Source organism: Malus sylvestris, chromosome 13 (assembly GCF_916048215.2).
Source record: "Malus sylvestris chromosome 13, drMalSylv7.2, whole genome shotgun sequence".
Taxonomy (NCBI): Eukaryota; Viridiplantae; Streptophyta; class Magnoliopsida; order Rosales; family Rosaceae; genus Malus; species Malus sylvestris.
The window spans coordinates 27139275-27156397 of NC_062272.1; the positions used below are offsets into that span (position 1 = coordinate 27139275).

General features: G+C 38.0%; 1 protein-coding gene and 1 long non-coding RNA gene across 6 annotated transcripts; one reads left to right on the forward strand and one right to left on the reverse strand.

Annotated features, from left to right (window-relative positions):
• The first annotated feature begins 8856 nt into the window (after positions 1-8856).
• Positions 8857-15062, forward strand: LOC126596891 (uncharacterized). Of its 5 annotated transcripts, none has more exons than XR_007614056.1 (7): positions 8857-9164; positions 9277-9811; positions 10004-10217; positions 10357-10463; positions 10606-10704; positions 11600-11663; positions 11832-15062. It is a non-coding gene; the product is annotated as an uncharacterized LOC126596891 (long non-coding RNA). The 5 variants fall into 5 exon arrangements; XR_007614058.1 differs by lacking the exon at positions 9277-9811 and having other exon boundaries at positions 8857-9005; positions 10148-10217; positions 11832-13350; positions 13858-15062; XR_007614059.1 differs by lacking the exon at positions 9277-9811 and having other exon boundaries at positions 8857-9005; positions 10148-10217; positions 11832-11957; positions 13231-15062.
• On the reverse strand, positions 14953-16809 carry LOC126596890 (protein YIP4b-like). The gene is made up of 3 exons (XM_050263577.1): positions 16129-16809; positions 15927-16001; positions 14953-15373 (listed from the first exon to the last, which is right to left on the reverse strand). The coding sequence occupies exons 1-3, from the start codon at positions 16630-16632 to the stop codon at positions 15113-15115; spliced, it is 840 nt and encodes a 279-aa protein (XP_050119534.1). The 5' UTR covers positions 16633-16809; the 3' UTR covers positions 14953-15112.
• Between the last annotated feature and the right edge of the window lie 314 nt (positions 16810-17123).

A 17123-nucleotide genomic window follows, 5' to 3' on the forward strand; every position in this document is an offset into this window, starting at 1 on the left:
ATTTATCCACATTTTTATACTTCACTTTCCTTTATGGTTACGTCACCTTTGGGAGACAGCCAGCATGCCTCGACTCCGGTCGGGATGTGTCAAGTAAGCTTGAAAGTAAGAATGAAATTCACAATTGCATAGCTAGATGTGGAAAACCAAAAGTTTTCCTTTTTAAGCAATTCAAAACTACGAAGAAAAGAGAACTTCTTTGGTTCTTTGATGGCATGATTCAGGCTTATCTACGGCTGCACTCCCTAAAACTCAAACTCGCTTTCACTATACCGTGTGAAACTCATTTTTTCTCACTTCACCTCATTTTCTTACTTGCATAGTTACGAGAGAACAAGTATATAACGTCTCTCACTATGCCTCATTTTTTAAATTTGGCAAAAATCTGTCAAATTTATGAATGAAGGAGTGTGAAAATCTCCACCTTAAAAATAAATAAAGATCTCATGTTTGCTTTGGAAAATCGCCACTACAACAATACATTCTAAATAACTGAAAAGCTAATTACACCCAAGTTCAAATTGCCTTCCTCATAAATTAGGCCAAGTAAGAGCGAGGATGAGTTTCAAGGGGTATGCCATCAATAAGTCAAAGAATTATGGTTGTTGAGTTAAATTTAAACAAACTTGAACAGTCTAGACTCTCATAAACTAGGACTCACTTACTCCCTTGTAACGAGGATGAGTTTCAAGGGGTATGCCATCAATAAGTCAAAGAATTATGGTTGTTGAGTTAAATTTAAACAAACTTGAACAGTCTAGACTCTCATAAACTAGGACTCACTTACTCCCTTGTAACCAATTTTTTACTCCCTCATCCCAATTGTCATTTTGTCTTGATAAGTCAATATTCTAAACCACTCTAAGGCATATTTCAAAGTGGTTTATGTGCGTTTGATCCCTATATATATAAGAATCAAAAGCCCTTTCATAGTAGTTTATGTGAGTTTGATGCCTCTATATGAGAACCATGTTAGAAGTATCCCCTTAAAGCCATTCATTTAATGTAATATATTTTGGAATACTTATTTTGTTAATGATGTGATAAAAGTTAAGCACACAAATTAAACCCTCTTGTTGTCAAATCGTAGTATAAATGCAAGTAGGGATCGTTCTAAACCGGGGATTAGGAGGGCTTGCTAAAACCTCTAAACTGACTCAAAAACATAAAAACAAAGTTAAAAACGTTTGAATAGATTCAAGGGACTCAAAACAGGTTCAAAAGACTCAAAACAGCTTAAAAACACTCAAAACTGCCTAAAAACACAATCTGGGCAGATTCTGACCTTAACACAATTTTGGACGAATTTAGTGGTTTGGTTTGAACCAAAACACTCAAAAACACAAACAAAACCTAAAGTGAGCACTTTGAAACAAGAAAGTAAAAGGGGGGTTTTGAATTGGACGAATTTGAAACAAACAAACAAGTTATAAAGTTAGGCAAATTATAAAACGAAATTTGATGAATAAGATGATGGATGGATTAGTTAGAGGTCCGTTCTCCACACATGACACACTTGAACACGAATTGATTTCCAATTGCTTTTCAATAGATTATGATGCTCAACACCCCAGATTAACCGTGATGCACAAATTAACCCTCAGATTTTCCTTTACTCATTGGATTGGATGAATGCATGCAACAACCCAAATCATTCTCTAAAAGTCCCCTACATGAATGCATAATAGAGATACAAGAAGAGATCATTACGTTTCATGAAAATCATAAGTGTTGATGAGGCAATTGTAACTATGAATGCATGATACGTTTGCCAAGAATTCAATTAACGCGATTGTGATAAGCAACCTTCACTACTAATGAATATAAACTTGTAACGATTAGGTGAAACTCATTTATATTCTAGCATCTAATTCATGTATGAAAACTAAGTATGCATCCTCAATAAACATACAAGAATCAGTTATGAATAAAATAGATAATTGAATTGCAATCACAACTTAACAAATCACAATTGGACGAAATCAATTCATATCTCAAGCATGTTCATGGCTTCAAACTTCCCCCTAACTAATTAGGGGTTTAGCCACTCATGATTACAGCAAAATCAGAAAGTAATAACAAAATAAACATTGAAAACAAGAACGAAGTACACCTAAAACGCTCCAATCTGCAAGCATGAAACGCCAAGGGCCTTCTTCTTCCCCACTTTGCTGCGGCACAAGAGTCTATGGGATGGTTATGGACGTATGAAAGAGTCAGAAATAGGTTTAGGTTGAATGGGGATTGCGGCAAGGATGTATGGTGGTGGAAAGGGATGTAGAATGGTGTAGAATGGTGGAGAGGATGCGGCTGGATGTATTTCTGAATGGAAGGGAGGTGGTGACGAATTTAGGCTTTAAAACACATATATATAGGCACGGCAAAGCTAGGGTTTTCACAAATCTGATGGGAAGAGGTTAGGGTTTTGGAGATAAAAGGCTTGGCCCATCTAAAGGAGAAAAGAACTAGGGTTTTATGCAGATTTTTAGGCTTCTAGAACATTAGGTGCGGCACAACCCTAGGGAAATCAGATTAGGGTTTAAACTTAGCAGATTTTAAGGCTTAGGGCCTAAAGATTCGGTTTAGGGTTTAAATCAACAAAGAAAAGGGTTTTGGCCCACTTAGTTTCTGAAAAGGATGTGTAGAACCCAAATCCACAAGGAAAAGGGCCTAACAAATCAGAATCCAAGAGGGAAAAGGCTTGAAAGGTGCGGCAAGGGTTGGAACTAAGGTGAAAAAGGATTAGGAAACTTCCAATCCAAGAATAGAAACTTTCAAGAATGGAAACCTCCAACTTTAGAAACTTTGGCTTCCAATTCTGAACACTTTGTTCTTCATGTTCATTTCTTCATTTCTTGCCTCCTTTGATCTTCAATTTCGTCCATCCATTTGGCTCCAAGCATGTGATATCTATTTTATGCTCAAAATTGCTCCAAAGGCTCCAAAATGCACCTTTTTGCATACTTTGTCCTTAGAACCTGAAAATACATGAAACTAGCTTAAAAGACTAATTTAACTAAGAAAACACAACGTAAATGCACAAGAACAAGCTCACTAAGTCACATAAATATGCTCCTATTAGTTAAGCTCTTATTTAGTTTAACGGAAGGGCAATGTTTATTGTTAATCACTATTTAATGTATTATGTGTTTAATCAATAACAGAATCAAAGGAAATTAATCAACCTAAGAGAGAAGGGATCTGAGTGTTAGATCAATGAGACCTTTGTCTTATGTTCAATCCTAAAGCCACACATAGGATTGTCAATTAGGCATTGACAATCCGTTAAGTCTAGTATGTGTTATGTCAACTCAATTGGGAGTATGATCAGTGGCGGCAGAACCTTGAGACAAGGATTGGCCTAGGCCCATCCTAAGTTTTTCTTTGTAACCCTCCTTCTATTGGTATTATTCTTCTTTCATTTAGAATCCTCCTCTTGTTGGTCAATGTTACAACAATTCAAACCTATTCTTTCGTATTCCAAATTTCAACTTCCAAGTCTGATTGCATCCCACCACTAACTCGATTACTTTATTATGTATGTCACATAGCATTTGATAAAATTAAAAAAAAAAAAAAAAAAAACCCTAACACTAATCCTTCACTTTTAAATGAAAAAAAAATCTACTTTGATTTTTCTATTTCACGGTGCAACCAAGAAGCAGGACTCCAAATCTACAAAGCTAATCTTCTTCTCATTTTATGAAATTTCATATATATTGTCATACCAAATTCAAATTAATTCAACAACAAGATTTGTGAAATATATCTTATTCTCTATAACTTTTTATTGTTTATCCTCTATCTTACCTCTTATTTAAGTTTTAGTGCTTAGAATTTTTTTTATTGATTCACACTATTAAATTTAATAGTATAGATGGTAAGGTTATCATGTAACAAGTAATTGTGTACATTTGGATGTACTTTTAAAATAACTGAAAGCGCACTTGGTGAAAGTGTTTTTAGGTTTCAAAAGTATGGAAGAATCACCAATTATATACCTCTTGTAAGAAGCAATTCAAGTTCTTTTTCGGATTCACTTGCACTTTAACCAAGGATTGGTTCTATAAACACTTTCATTAAAAGCATTTTTAGTCATTTCCAAAACACTTTCAAACACACCACTGACAATGAATATGTTACTATGATGTTTTGTTTAGTAGTTTTGTAATGTGTTATCCGCCATTTTTTTTTTAACATTTGTGAAAGGCCTCTCCTCATATGAATTTCTGGCTCCGCCACTGAGTATGACTATTATCAAAGTCATTAGTGTTAGACACTAAGACAAACACATAGGTGCTCCAAAGGTTGTTGAGTACACTGAACAATGATCAACAGAGAGTTCTGGCATACATCTTTATATACTAAAACCGAATACGGGTGGTACTGTGGATGACCAGTGCTTGGACATTTTTGCCCCTCGATTTTTCCTCTATTTGGCCTGTTATTGCTTTCTTTGTATAGTCGAGTGACTCTTCTGCTAACAAAAATGCCCCTGGCTTTTCTCTTTTCTTACCATTTGTCTCACCCCTTGGCCATTCTTCTGGTTGATGGATTTGCCCTTTGGCTTTTTTTATGGTTTATGAGAGCACTTCCACCGGGGGTGGGATAGGCCGGCACACAGCCAAAAAAATGGCCTGGCACCTAGGGAACTCTCTCTAGCCCAGTAGATTGCCTGGCACCCAGCCCAAGCTGGTCTCCAGGCCAACCTAAAATTGACAGACCTTGGGACCGGCCCGTGTGACCTCATGCACTAGGCGCGTGGCACGGATGCGCGAGTGGGTGGGAGTAGCAGACACAAAAAGTAGACCAGGCCCGCATGCGCAGTGCACTCAGCCAAGTTGAGGGGGAGGCCATGTGGCCCAACCTGGGCCGTTGGATTTCCAATAGTAAAAAAAATTTGAATTATAATTTTGATCTGGACCGTTTGATCACAAATCAACGGTTTGCGTTTTTGAACCCAAAAATTAAAAAAATAAAATGCCCCAACGGTTAGAATTATGACAGTTGGCCACGTGGCACCTTATAGGCCGTTGGATTTGAATATTTTTCAAATCCAATGGTCCAGATTAATTAACTAAATTAAAAGTAATTAAAAATTATGAAATTTTAAAAAAAATTACAGAAAAATTTTAAAAATTTTATTTCTTTTTCTATAAATACCTAACCCTCATTTCAATAAATTTCAATATTTTCTATACTTTCTACATTTCAATATTTTCTACACTTTCTACATTTCAATATTTTCTACACTTTGAGAGAAAAAAATGACTTTGTGGAAGCTCATTGAGGATGTTACGTTGTGTGAATGTTGGGTTCACACAACTCATGACCCGATTATGGGTAATGAGATGGATAAGCGAGAAATGTAGAGTAAATTATGAAAGCATTTTGCGATGTACATGGAAAAGGCGCCATAAGTAGTCAAGGTCGTTGGAAAAAAACTCAACGCATCCTTTACTTGTTGTGTATTCCACCCACATCAATATTTTAATTTATTTATCTGTTTTACACCCACACTTTATAATACTGTCTTATCCCACATTTATAGACACTATAAGCACAAGCTTTCTACAATGCGAAGAACCACAACAAATCATTCAACAAATGGGAATGTTGGGAAATTGTCAAAGATTGCCCCAGATACAAAATTGTGGCAACCGGTCCAGAAGTTGTCATGCACGGCATGGGTTTACACAGTTCGCTAGAAGCAGACACGGCCCAACAAGAAGGCGACACATTTGAAGACACGGAAGGGACGACTGAAGAAGTGCCGGAAACCCAACCGACTCATCAGTCCCTCAGGCCTCAAGGTAAAAAGGCATCAAAGAAAAAAGGTAGTTCTTCCAAAAATGACTACACTAAATATATGGAGGAACTTGCTCGCCAAGGTGATCTGAAGATGGCGCGGGAAGCGGCTAGAGATGAGGAAAATGCTACTGCTATGGCAGCAAATTAGCAACTACTGAGAGATGTGATGTGGCGGCTAAGAGACAAAGAGAAATAGTTAATCGAGAGAACGATATGATTAGAGAAGCACTTAATCGAGAAAATGAGATGCTTAAAGAAAAAAGGATAGCTCAAGTATATCGTGACATTATGAACAAGTCTCTAGTAGGGCTGTCTTCGAATTCAAAATATTTTTGGACATCGGAAAAAAAAGACGTCGTATGAAGGAGGCATGCAAGAGATGCGGAAACAAGTCGAAGGAGTTATATCTACACAAATCCTAGCAACGAAGATCCTAGCACCACATATCTTAGCTCCAGAGACTTTGTATAATTTCGTATTTATTTGTAGTACTTTATTTAATTTCTTATGTAATTTTTATGTAATTTCGTCTTTATTTTTAGTACTTTATGTAATTTCTTATTTATTTTTATTTATAGATGTAATTTCTTACTTATTATTAGTACTTTGTGTAATTTCTTATTTATTATTAGTACTTTATGTAATTTCTTATTTATTTTTAGAACTTTATGCAATTTCAAATTTATTTTTTGTACTTTATTTAAACACATCAAATCAGTTTACATAACCTCACCAAATAAACTTTAAAAAAAACACACCAAATAAATTTATATAAACTTCAAAAAATACACTTTATTCTTCAACCACAAACTCATTTTAATTATCTTCACCTTCTTGCAATCCCCACTGGTGCTTAATCAAGTCATTCTGGCGGGTTACGTGCCAATATGGCTCTTGCAAATCAGTGTACTATTGAATTTAATTCATTGTAACGTCCATGCCGTTCTAACAGCTCGTGTTGCACGGGATCTTCAATCTGATCATGGCACAGCAGATACTTGTTCTTGAGTTGTTCATCGGATCCGGCTCGTATTCATCGACGACATCATAATCATACTCATCTTCCACAATCATGTTGTGGAGAATAATACACATCATCATGATGGATTGAAGAGCCTTGGCATCAAACATTCTAGCAGCAGACATGACAATCGCCCAACGAGCTTGCAAGATACCAAAACAACATTCCACATCCTTCCTACACCCCTCTTGACATTTTGTGAAGTGTTTTTCTTTTTCACTCTGTGGATGTGGCATTGTTTTGACAAAGGTTGACCACCTTGGGTAAATGCCGTCTGCAAGGTAGTATGGTCCCTCGTATTTATGGTCATTAACCCAATATGTGCATCTCGGCGATTTTCCTTGCACCAGTTCATCGAACAGTGGAGATTAGGCAAGGACATTTAGGTCATTTTGAGCTCCTGAAACACCAAAAAAACACATGCCAAATCCATGTATCAAATGAAGCCACTGCTTCCAAAATGATACTTTTGGCTCATTTTTTTTGTTGCCATAAGCTCCTTGCCACGCACTTAGACAATTTTTCCAAGTCTAGTGCATGCAGTCGATGCTTCCAATCATACCAGGGAAGCCTCGCATCTCACCCTTCCTCAGAAGCCTTCGCACGTCCCTTGGCGTGGGTGTTCGGAGGTACTCATTGGAGTACAGGGCTTCACTTACAGAGCAAAATCGCATCAGGGACTCCAGAACAGTTCTTTTTCCCATCCTTGCAATCTCATCCACTTGATATGCAGATGCTCCATATTCAAGAATTCACAAGGCAACCGTAATTTTTTGCTCAGGAAGAAGACCTAGAACATGAAAAGCATCCTCTTTTTGCACAAAATATGGATAATGGTTGCAAATAGCACTCATGATTTTGTCGAACAAACTTCGTTGCATTCTAAAACGACATCTAAAAATATGATCAGGGAATACACTGTTGGAAATAAAATAATCTTCCAAGAGATCTTTACCACGTCTTTCCCTTTTTCTATCAAAGTGTGCGGCATGTCTGGGTTTGGCTATCTAACCCATAGCTTCCATAACACGATGGGAATGTGAGGTACTCTGCCTTCTATGGTCATCATCCTCACCCTCCTCCATTGCGAAAGCCTCATCTCCACCTCCACCTTCCTCGAGATTGATCAATTCTTCCTGTGTGTACCAACAATCTTTTTTGTTGCTCCTCAAATTGTTTATGCACTCTCCTTGAAGAAGACATTGTAAAAAAAAACTCAAGATTTGAAAACGATGAAGAAGGATTTTGTGCTAAAAAGAAGGATTAAGTTTGGTGTGAGGATGGATGTAGAGATGTAGGGTTTATATGGACAAAAAAAGAAAGGATGAGGTTCTAGACAATGCCACGTGGCACTACGTGATTGGTTGAAAATCTTATCGAAATCTTAGCTAAATTATTGCTAACAGAAAGTGACACGTGGCGTGTCGGGATCGGTTGAAAATTTTATTGGAAATCTATCCACAAAATAGTATGTTCGGATAATGACACATGGCATAATAAGATTGGTTGAAAATCCTATCGTAATCTTGGCTAAATTATTGTAAATAGATAGTGACACGTGGCGGGTCAGGATTGATTGCAAATCTTAGCGGAAATCTATTCACAAAACAGTACCTTCGGATAATGACACATGACATGACGAGATTGGTTAAAATCTTATTTGAAATTAAAACTATTTTATTTATTTATTCTTTTTATAAAAAATTTAAAATATTTTAAATGGGCTGAGTGCCAGCGCATTTTGTAAGGGTGGAGATCGTTTGTGCCAACACATTTTTAGACTTTGTGCCAGCGCATTTTTTTAGGGGTGAAAATGCATTTGGCCTATTACTGTTCTTTGGGGTCTATCACTGTTGACTGAGCGGATAAATGTGCTGAATGCTGGCGTGTTAGGGGTGGAATTGCTCTGATTGGTTTTGGTGGTTCCTGCAGAGAATGTGGGAATTGACTGTGCCACGTGTTGGTCATCGTGTTGTGCTCTTTTTGGGGTTTATTTTGCTTCGTTTCCATTTTCTTTCCTTTCTTATTCCCGTTCCCTCTTCTCTGTCGCTCTCGGTTTGTTTTTCCTTTTGTTCTCCACTGTCTGCTTCCCTTTTGTGCGCTTTTGTGTTTTGGTCATCTCAGCCCCGCTTTTCTCGCTTCACAGCTACTTCCTTCTCTAGACAACTCTGTGGTGCGTGATTTTTTTTCCATTTTTATCTTCCTTTGTAGATTTTTGTGTTAGTTTGTGAAATGGGTTTTCTTCTGTTGTGTTTTGAGAGATTGGGTGATGGGTTCTTATGGATTTTAGTGTTTTAAACTTTGAGAGGAGTTGCTGCCTGTGGGGAGAAAAGTCTGGGTTTCAGTCGGTTTTCTTCTGTTGCGTTTAGAGAGATTGGGTGAAGGGTTCTTATGGATTTTAGTGTTTTAAACTCTAAGAGGAGTCGGTGCCTGTGGGGAGAGAGGTCTGGGTTTCAGTTTTCAAACCAGAGGAGAAAATGGAAATTTTTGACATGGGTTTGTCAAAAATTCAGAAATCAAAGAGGATTTCACGGGTTTTAGGTTGTGCTTCTTAATGACCATGTCTTTTACTCACAATTGGCAACATCATCCATGAATGCTTGCTGCAGGTTTTTGGAAACTTAGAGAGAGAGAGAGAGAGAGTTTGGTTATTCTGTTATAACACAGGTAGTTGGTCCTAAAAGAATTATTCATGTTAAGCAAAGATAATTGTGTGGGGTATGAAATGTGTTGTAATTGTTTTCAGCTCATATTTTTGACAAGTCTGGGATAAATTAGTGGGTTAACTATGTGTGTTTCTTTGCTCGCTGGTCAGCTTTTCTAATTTCTATGTAAACCATTGATTTTATTTGGGAAATAAATGGAACCCCATATGTTCTTTGCTTAAAGTATTGATCTTTGAGTGTTACTCAGTAGATATTAGATCGATTGGAGGCTACCATTTGAAAAAGAAGACAGATCACATGGATGATGGATCATGTGTGGTTCTCCAATTATTTGAGATCATATGGAAATATTTAAGTTGTCATAACTAAAATGATCTGAAAGCTTATTGAGAATTGTTGTAATTTTCTTTTCATTGTAGTACTTTCTTAAACTAATTAGAGCTAATGATTGTTAATTCATTAGCATTCAGTGCATATGCTTATTAATGTCTGTTTGTTATCTTAGTGGCATATGGTGGTTTAGTTGCACCCTGCACACATGCAGCTCAAGGATGACCCCAAATTGTTCCTCCTGAAATGATGTTGTGTTTATTTGTAAATTTTGCTGCTCATCTGCAATTCACCTTTTGTCTTTTGATATCTTTTACAGGTGCAAAACACCATAGAGTATTTAAACATCATCGGGGCCTTGGATGAGAACGAGAATCTGAATGTTTTAGGTGGGGAGAGATTTATTATGCTTTCAATATCTCAAATATTTTGCATTGTTAATTTTCTGTTACTTTCGTTGCTGCCTCGCCTTTTTTTTTGCCCCTTTAACTCTATTATCCTACTAACGTTTATAATTACCTTGGATAGTTCTATACTAAACTAAAGGAAACAACCCAAATGAGTCTTTCCATCAGGATCGCCCAGTCCACCAAAAGCCTCCAACTTGAAACCAAACGGGCAAAAAACAAGTAGAGGTTGGTTGCCTGCAATCTAAACTCCCAATAGTTAGGCTTTAAATTTGTCAACTTTTGGATTTTCAATTAAACCGACCTCAAGTGGATAAAGCTTGGTTGTTGTTCATTTTTTTAGTTAATTGTTTGGTTTGGTCGGTACTAGATAATGTGTGATCATGATGAAAAGATTAACAAGTTAGCATTTGAGGTTATCGAGAAGGCCACTCCGGTTTCAAGGCTCACCATGTTCTCCTCTTGCAAGGTAATAATTACATTATTTGTTATCGCAATTGGGTTTTCAAATTTGTGTCTTAAATATTATTTATGTTTGAATATTTTTGTTAATAAATTTGTGTCTTGAATATATGAAGTGCAAGTTCAGTGCAAATGGAGGCCAAAATGAGTTAGGGGTGAGGGTCGGAAATCAAGAAGTACCAAAGAGCGATCACTTTCGTTACCTAGGATCTATCTTGCAAAAGAACGAATAATTAGATGGAGACCTCAACCATAGAATACAAGATGGATGGATGAAGTGGAAGAGTGCATCTGGCGTGTTGTGTCACCGTCGTATGCCACTGAAGCTTAAGAGAAAATTTTATAGGACAGTAATAAGGTCGGCGATGCTGTATGACACGGAATGTTGGCAGCGAAGCATCAACACGTACATAAAATGGGTGTAGCGGAGATGAGGATGCTTCGTTGGATGTGTGGGCACATAAGAAGGGATAAGATTAGGAATGAGGATATCCGAGGTAAAGTAGGAGTAGCTGAAATTGAAGGAAAGATGAGAGAAAATTGGTTACAGTGGTTTGGACATGTGCAAAGAAGGCCTACTGACGCTCCGGTTAGAAGATGTGACTACGGGATAGAGGTCTAGGGCCGAATGGGTAGAGGAAGACTTAGGAAAACTTTGGAAGAGACTCTAAGAAAAGACTTAGAGTACTTGGATCTAACGGAATATATGACACAAAACCGAGCGCAATAGCGTTCTAGGATTCATATAGCCGACCTCACTTAGTGGGAAAATGCTTTGTTGTTGTTGTTGAGCTAAATTTATTGAGTTATCTGAATAGATCTTAAATCTTAAATCTCATTGCTTGGTCCACAATTCATGAGTCTCATGTGAAGGCTGCTTTTAACGATGTCCACAGTTGCAGTTCTATAAGCACTAGGTGGATCATAAGGTCAATCATGTGCGAATTCCGTTGGCAATCACTTTCAGTATATTCTCTATCTTCTTCAACCTCAGTTTGATTTTAATTAAAGCAGAGCATGCCTTGAGTCACTCATATCTGTATATTTGGAATACATTGTGTTCTGTATTTATTCTTTGTTAGATTGGAAAAGGTACCGTTTGGTTAATAGTGACCTCAACTTTTGTATTCGCAGGAAACCACTACAAAGGTTACTACCCAAAAACCCTGCTCAGCTGCAAATAAAGGCCCATCACTGACTTTTAAGAAGGCATACATTAACAGCTCTGAATCTAAAGAGAGCTCTGAATCTGAAGATGAGGTTTGAGTTCATGCTTAAATATTTGTATCATCTGAAAAACTTGCCTTTACATGTTCTATACAGTTTTGAAACACAAAATAGGACACCTTCGTTATATCTATGGATATATTTCCAAAATATTTTAAACACTCACGGCAACGCGTGGGCACTTTTTCTAGTGTCATCTAAGGACTCATTAGTTTCAATGATGCAAGGGTCGGAGACACCACACATGCCTTGTGGATATGTCTTTGATCATTGGACAATGTGACAAAGTACATGTCTCATCTTGGGCCTGTTCCTAGAGCATTGTTAGGGTCATTGATTTATTCATAGAGACATGTGATTGTACAATAAAGGATCTTTAACCTTCCATAGTGGAATGAAAATACTCTAAAATATGATTCGAGAGTCTTGGCAAAAGCATATGAATATGACTTAGGAAGAATGTTCCAAATCATATTCACTAGAATCATATAGAGAAATATCACGTTGGATAGTAGACATGAAATAAATTATTAACCAAACAATTTGGTCAAGAGTATTGAATTAAAGTGGGACCATATTTCATTGTAGTTGTAACTAAATAGGTTATCTAACTACTTCTGCTTAACTTGGGTAGCCATGACATACTGCTAGGTGTCACTAATAGTTTGTCAAAGCCCTAAAGATTAGCAATCACTAATCTTCATCATAGGCATAATAGAAAGTAAGTCAATTCACAATCGATTAGTAAGAGGTACAATCTCTCACTGCCTCGCTAATTGGGAACCTAATGGATCGTACACCATATAATGAAGAAATATAAATAAGATGGATAAGATCAATTAAATAGTTTAACTGAGTATAGTGAAGTTCCATTAATAAGTTAATCAATTATACGAATAAGTTTGTATTGGGCTCTAAAATAGTTTAGGGTTTTCGAGGCCCAATGGCTTTGCTTCATAAGGCCCATTAGGCTTAAGTTTATGACAACTTAAGACCAAAGGAACAAAAACCCCAATATTGAAGGGCAAGGCGGGCTATGCTAGAGGGTAGAGACTAATACACTCATGCCACTCAAGTTAGAGTGACTGTAAAAGGGGTGTTATAACCACAACCTCATTAGGATTGTTAGAGTATAAAACTTGGAGGTACATTCTCTCCTCTTCTCTCTATAACAGCTTGGCCACTGTAGGAGGATAATCCTCCTTTAGTTCTTCCATCTCATCTTCACATCTCACCCTTGGTGTGAGTTAGAAGCACTATCCTTTTGATGCTTGAAGAATCATTTCATCAAATCCTCAAGGAGCAGAAGAGCAAGGAATGAGCAAAGATCCAAGGATTCAAGGAGCTAAATCCATGGAGCATAAGAAGAAGATTGAAGGTCCTCGCATGGGTGAAAACCTTGTGAAAACAAGAATGAACTTCAAGGGTATGAAAGCTCAATCTTTCTTCTTTCTTTTATGAAAAGAGTCTTGGTTCACCTCAAGCCTTTGAATTTCATGGGACCTACATTTGTTTTGAGTTCATGCTTTCATTTGATTGTTAATATATTCATGTGTTGATCAAATAATCTCTACATAGCCAAAGCTTTTCCTTCAAACCAGGCACCGTGAGTTTGATTCATATTACACTATTGTCATAGTGGCGTAAGTTTGATAGGCGTGCACTTTATATATTAAATGTTAGGACTGTGTACTTTTTCTTTTCCCTTATTTTATGATTAGTCACCTCTTTATTATATAGGCATATCAGTTATGAGTTCAATTTTGAACTCAAAAATAAGAATTTCTCTCCTTGCACTCAAATTTTCCCGGCCCACTGTAAGAATTTGATCCCCAACTAATTTTAGGGGGGTGCTATCCATACAACCTTTTTTACTTCTTACACACATCTTGTTACTTTCTGTCATTTGATCTGACGGCCGGAAATTGAGAAGGGTATGTGAGAAGTAAAAAGAGGTGTGTAGATAGCACACCTAATTTTTTCACACAATTTTCCAGCTCATTGTGAAAGGACTAATTTATGAGGAAGGCAATTGGAACCTGAGTACAATGGACAGACACCTCTATCCATTATCCGGCCCTCTGTGGAAAGCCTAATATATGAGAAGGGCAATTTGAACTTGGGTGCAATTAGCTTGTTTATTATCCAGAATGAATTGTTGTAGTGGCGATTTTGCAAAGCAAAAATGAGATGTTTATTTAATTTTAAGGTGGAGATTTTCACTCCTCCATTCGTAATCCATCTATTGATATTCGTCAGAAGTCACCAAAAAGTATAAGAGAGAAGGAGGAGAGCACAATTCTCTCCCATTTTCCTGAAGAATAACTGATGCTCAATCCTCAAGCAGAGTTCAAGGCAAAACAGTAACCTAAAACATGAACACAACCGCTGTAAACGTCCTCCCGTTCACATTTTCCGGTGAGGTTGTCGTCACATGTCAATCAACCTTGTGGAAGAAGTGTCATATACAACGATTACATGCAACCACGATTGATAGTTTACGACCTCCACAGCGAATAACAATAATAATTTGCATAAAAAACGAGTAATAATAGTTTACGTTAACTACTATGGTAATCCACATTCCGTCAACTCCATGTATTTTCTATCAAATATAGGGGTGATTAGGACTTTTATGCATCGAACAAATTTGTTAAAACGAAAAAGAATAAGAAAATTTGATTTCAATTTTTATGTTATTTAGTTTTTAAGGTTGTGAATTGAATTTTCAAATTTACACCCAATTTAATGAAAAACAAACGGAGTTCACGGAACGGACCAAAAACGCCAAACGTGAGTGAGTTTGAGAACCACAGAAAACCAAAATAGATTCAGGGACAACAATGAACCAGTGACAAGGTCAGCGACGATTTTCGTAACCAACACTAACGTTTACAAATAGCTATTTATTTCAAAAAGTAACAACTTAAAGATGATGCTGCTAAGTTCTAAAATATATCACTGTTTGGTATGAAGTGCATCTACATGTCTCGCAATGAACAAGAATGAACTCATCGGATCACAGGAGTAATGAAAGGTATGAAGACGTGATAGAATTAATATCATGTAAGAAGTTTGATACACCAGATAAGATATAGGCAGACAGAGCACCAAAACTCAATGCAACAAGTGAGAAAATGAAGCACCCCAAAAAGTCCTATTTAACAGCATTGCTTAGTTTTGATGTGTCAATCAATGGCGATAATGAGGAAACCGACAGATACGTACAATAGGAAAACAGGGTAAAGTGCAAGGGCTTTTCTCCTGGGGTTGACTGCTGAACTCATGAAAGGATATGCAGCCCATGAACTCCAAGCCAGTGTTACGCTTACCACAACCACCTTCAATATCACATTGTCCTTCACCATACATATCAGAGCTCCAACGTCCAGAGGAAATAGGCAATAACCGAGGAGACTAAGGCTCTGGAAGAATATTATGTGTCCACCCTGACAACAAAAAAAAACACTTTTCTCAATCTACTCATTTTGTTAAAGGAACATCTCTTACCCTAGCTTGTTATATCTTAAGAATGTGAATCAAGCGCAAATTCTGGCGTTTGTGCATAATTCTCCCTGATAAACCGTATGATTCACAATCTAACAGCTGCATCTCACACTACACAAGAAAATTACTCTAACTGTCTATATACAACACATACAATAAAGAAGACTTGTAACGTGCTATACTTCTTGCAATACTCTAGGTTGTAGATGTAGATAGATCACTACTAATTGTTCACCAAGTGATGCATCAGTTTTCCATACACTCAATCCGAGCTCACTCTCGCCCTTCATTTACTTACAGCTACTACGATACTCACGATAATTGACATCATAATGAATTTGAGGGTACAGCAGTGTTGATATAAGATAGAGCATTCACACAAAATAAGAAAGGCCACTTAGTTATATAGATCTCCCATTCACACGCAATTCTTGGCTTCGAAAACCCAACATGAACAAATCGATACAAGTAGAACGCGAGAGAGTGGGTAATTACCAGTAGGAGTACATTCAGTGTCAGAATCACAGCACCAGCAGCAAGCACAGCAAAAGCAACAGCAAAAACCTCAGACTGTTCACAAACAATTCCAATTGAAATCAAAATGAGAAAAACCCACAAACCATAATCTTCAGAAAACCCAAACATACATATACACATATATACATATAATAAAAATGAAAGAAAAGGGGCAATTGACCTTTTTAACAGATGCAGACCAGGAAAGAGTGAGACCCAAGAACACAATGAAGAAGAAAGGTCCCCAGAGATCCCAATCCCTCAAGGCCTTTCCCGGGTCCTCACGATACGGGTTGGGGAACACCACAAGCTTCAAATTGCTCACGATTCTCGACAAGTCGCGCTTCACGGTGTCCCAAACGGGCTCGGTTAGGGTGTTGGGCGGGGAGCCGAACCCGGAGGGGGAGATACTGGGGCCGTTGGTTGCGGAGGGAATGGGAGGTGGGGCGGGGACGGACGGAGGCTTCTGCTTCGCGGCGGAGGAGGGGGCTGGGGGCGGGAGGTTTGATGGGATGAAAGGGGATGATGAGACGGGAATGGAGGCGCGGGGAGGACTGGGGGGTTTGGCGGGGAGGACGGTGGTGGGGCCCGATTGGACGCTGGCGTTGATTAGGTTTTCGATCTCGTCGATGTCGGATTGGGAGGAGGGGTGGAGGGGGACGGTGTCGCGTTCGGAGTGCGACATTGTTTTGGTCTCCGGAGTTTGGATCTGATCAGAGAGAGGGGAGATCTAGTGATCGAGGAATTTGGGTGTGGAGTCGGGAGGGAAGAGGTATTTGGGAAATGGGAATTTTTAGAAAACGCAGTCGTTCGTTACGGGGCTGATAGAGGAAAGTGATGAAATCAACAAATCTGCGTGAGGGTTGATAATGACCTTATTTGGCTCACGCGCGTAGACAACACAAGAATTTGGCTCCAGTTGTTACGTTCGACATGCGTTTGGAGGCGTCAAAGTTGTCGAATTGCACTGAGTTTGGTTTAATCGGTACAATTGGATTAGCGACTACGACATTAGGAGTTTAGCCAATATGACACTATCGGTTTAGTTGGTACGACATTAGGGCTCTAGTCAGTACGGTACTATGACTCTCTATTAGGGTTGGGTTCGGTTTAAAATGGTTCGGTTTTTTGCCAAAATCAAAACCGAATCGAAATTTCAATTCGATTCGATTCGGT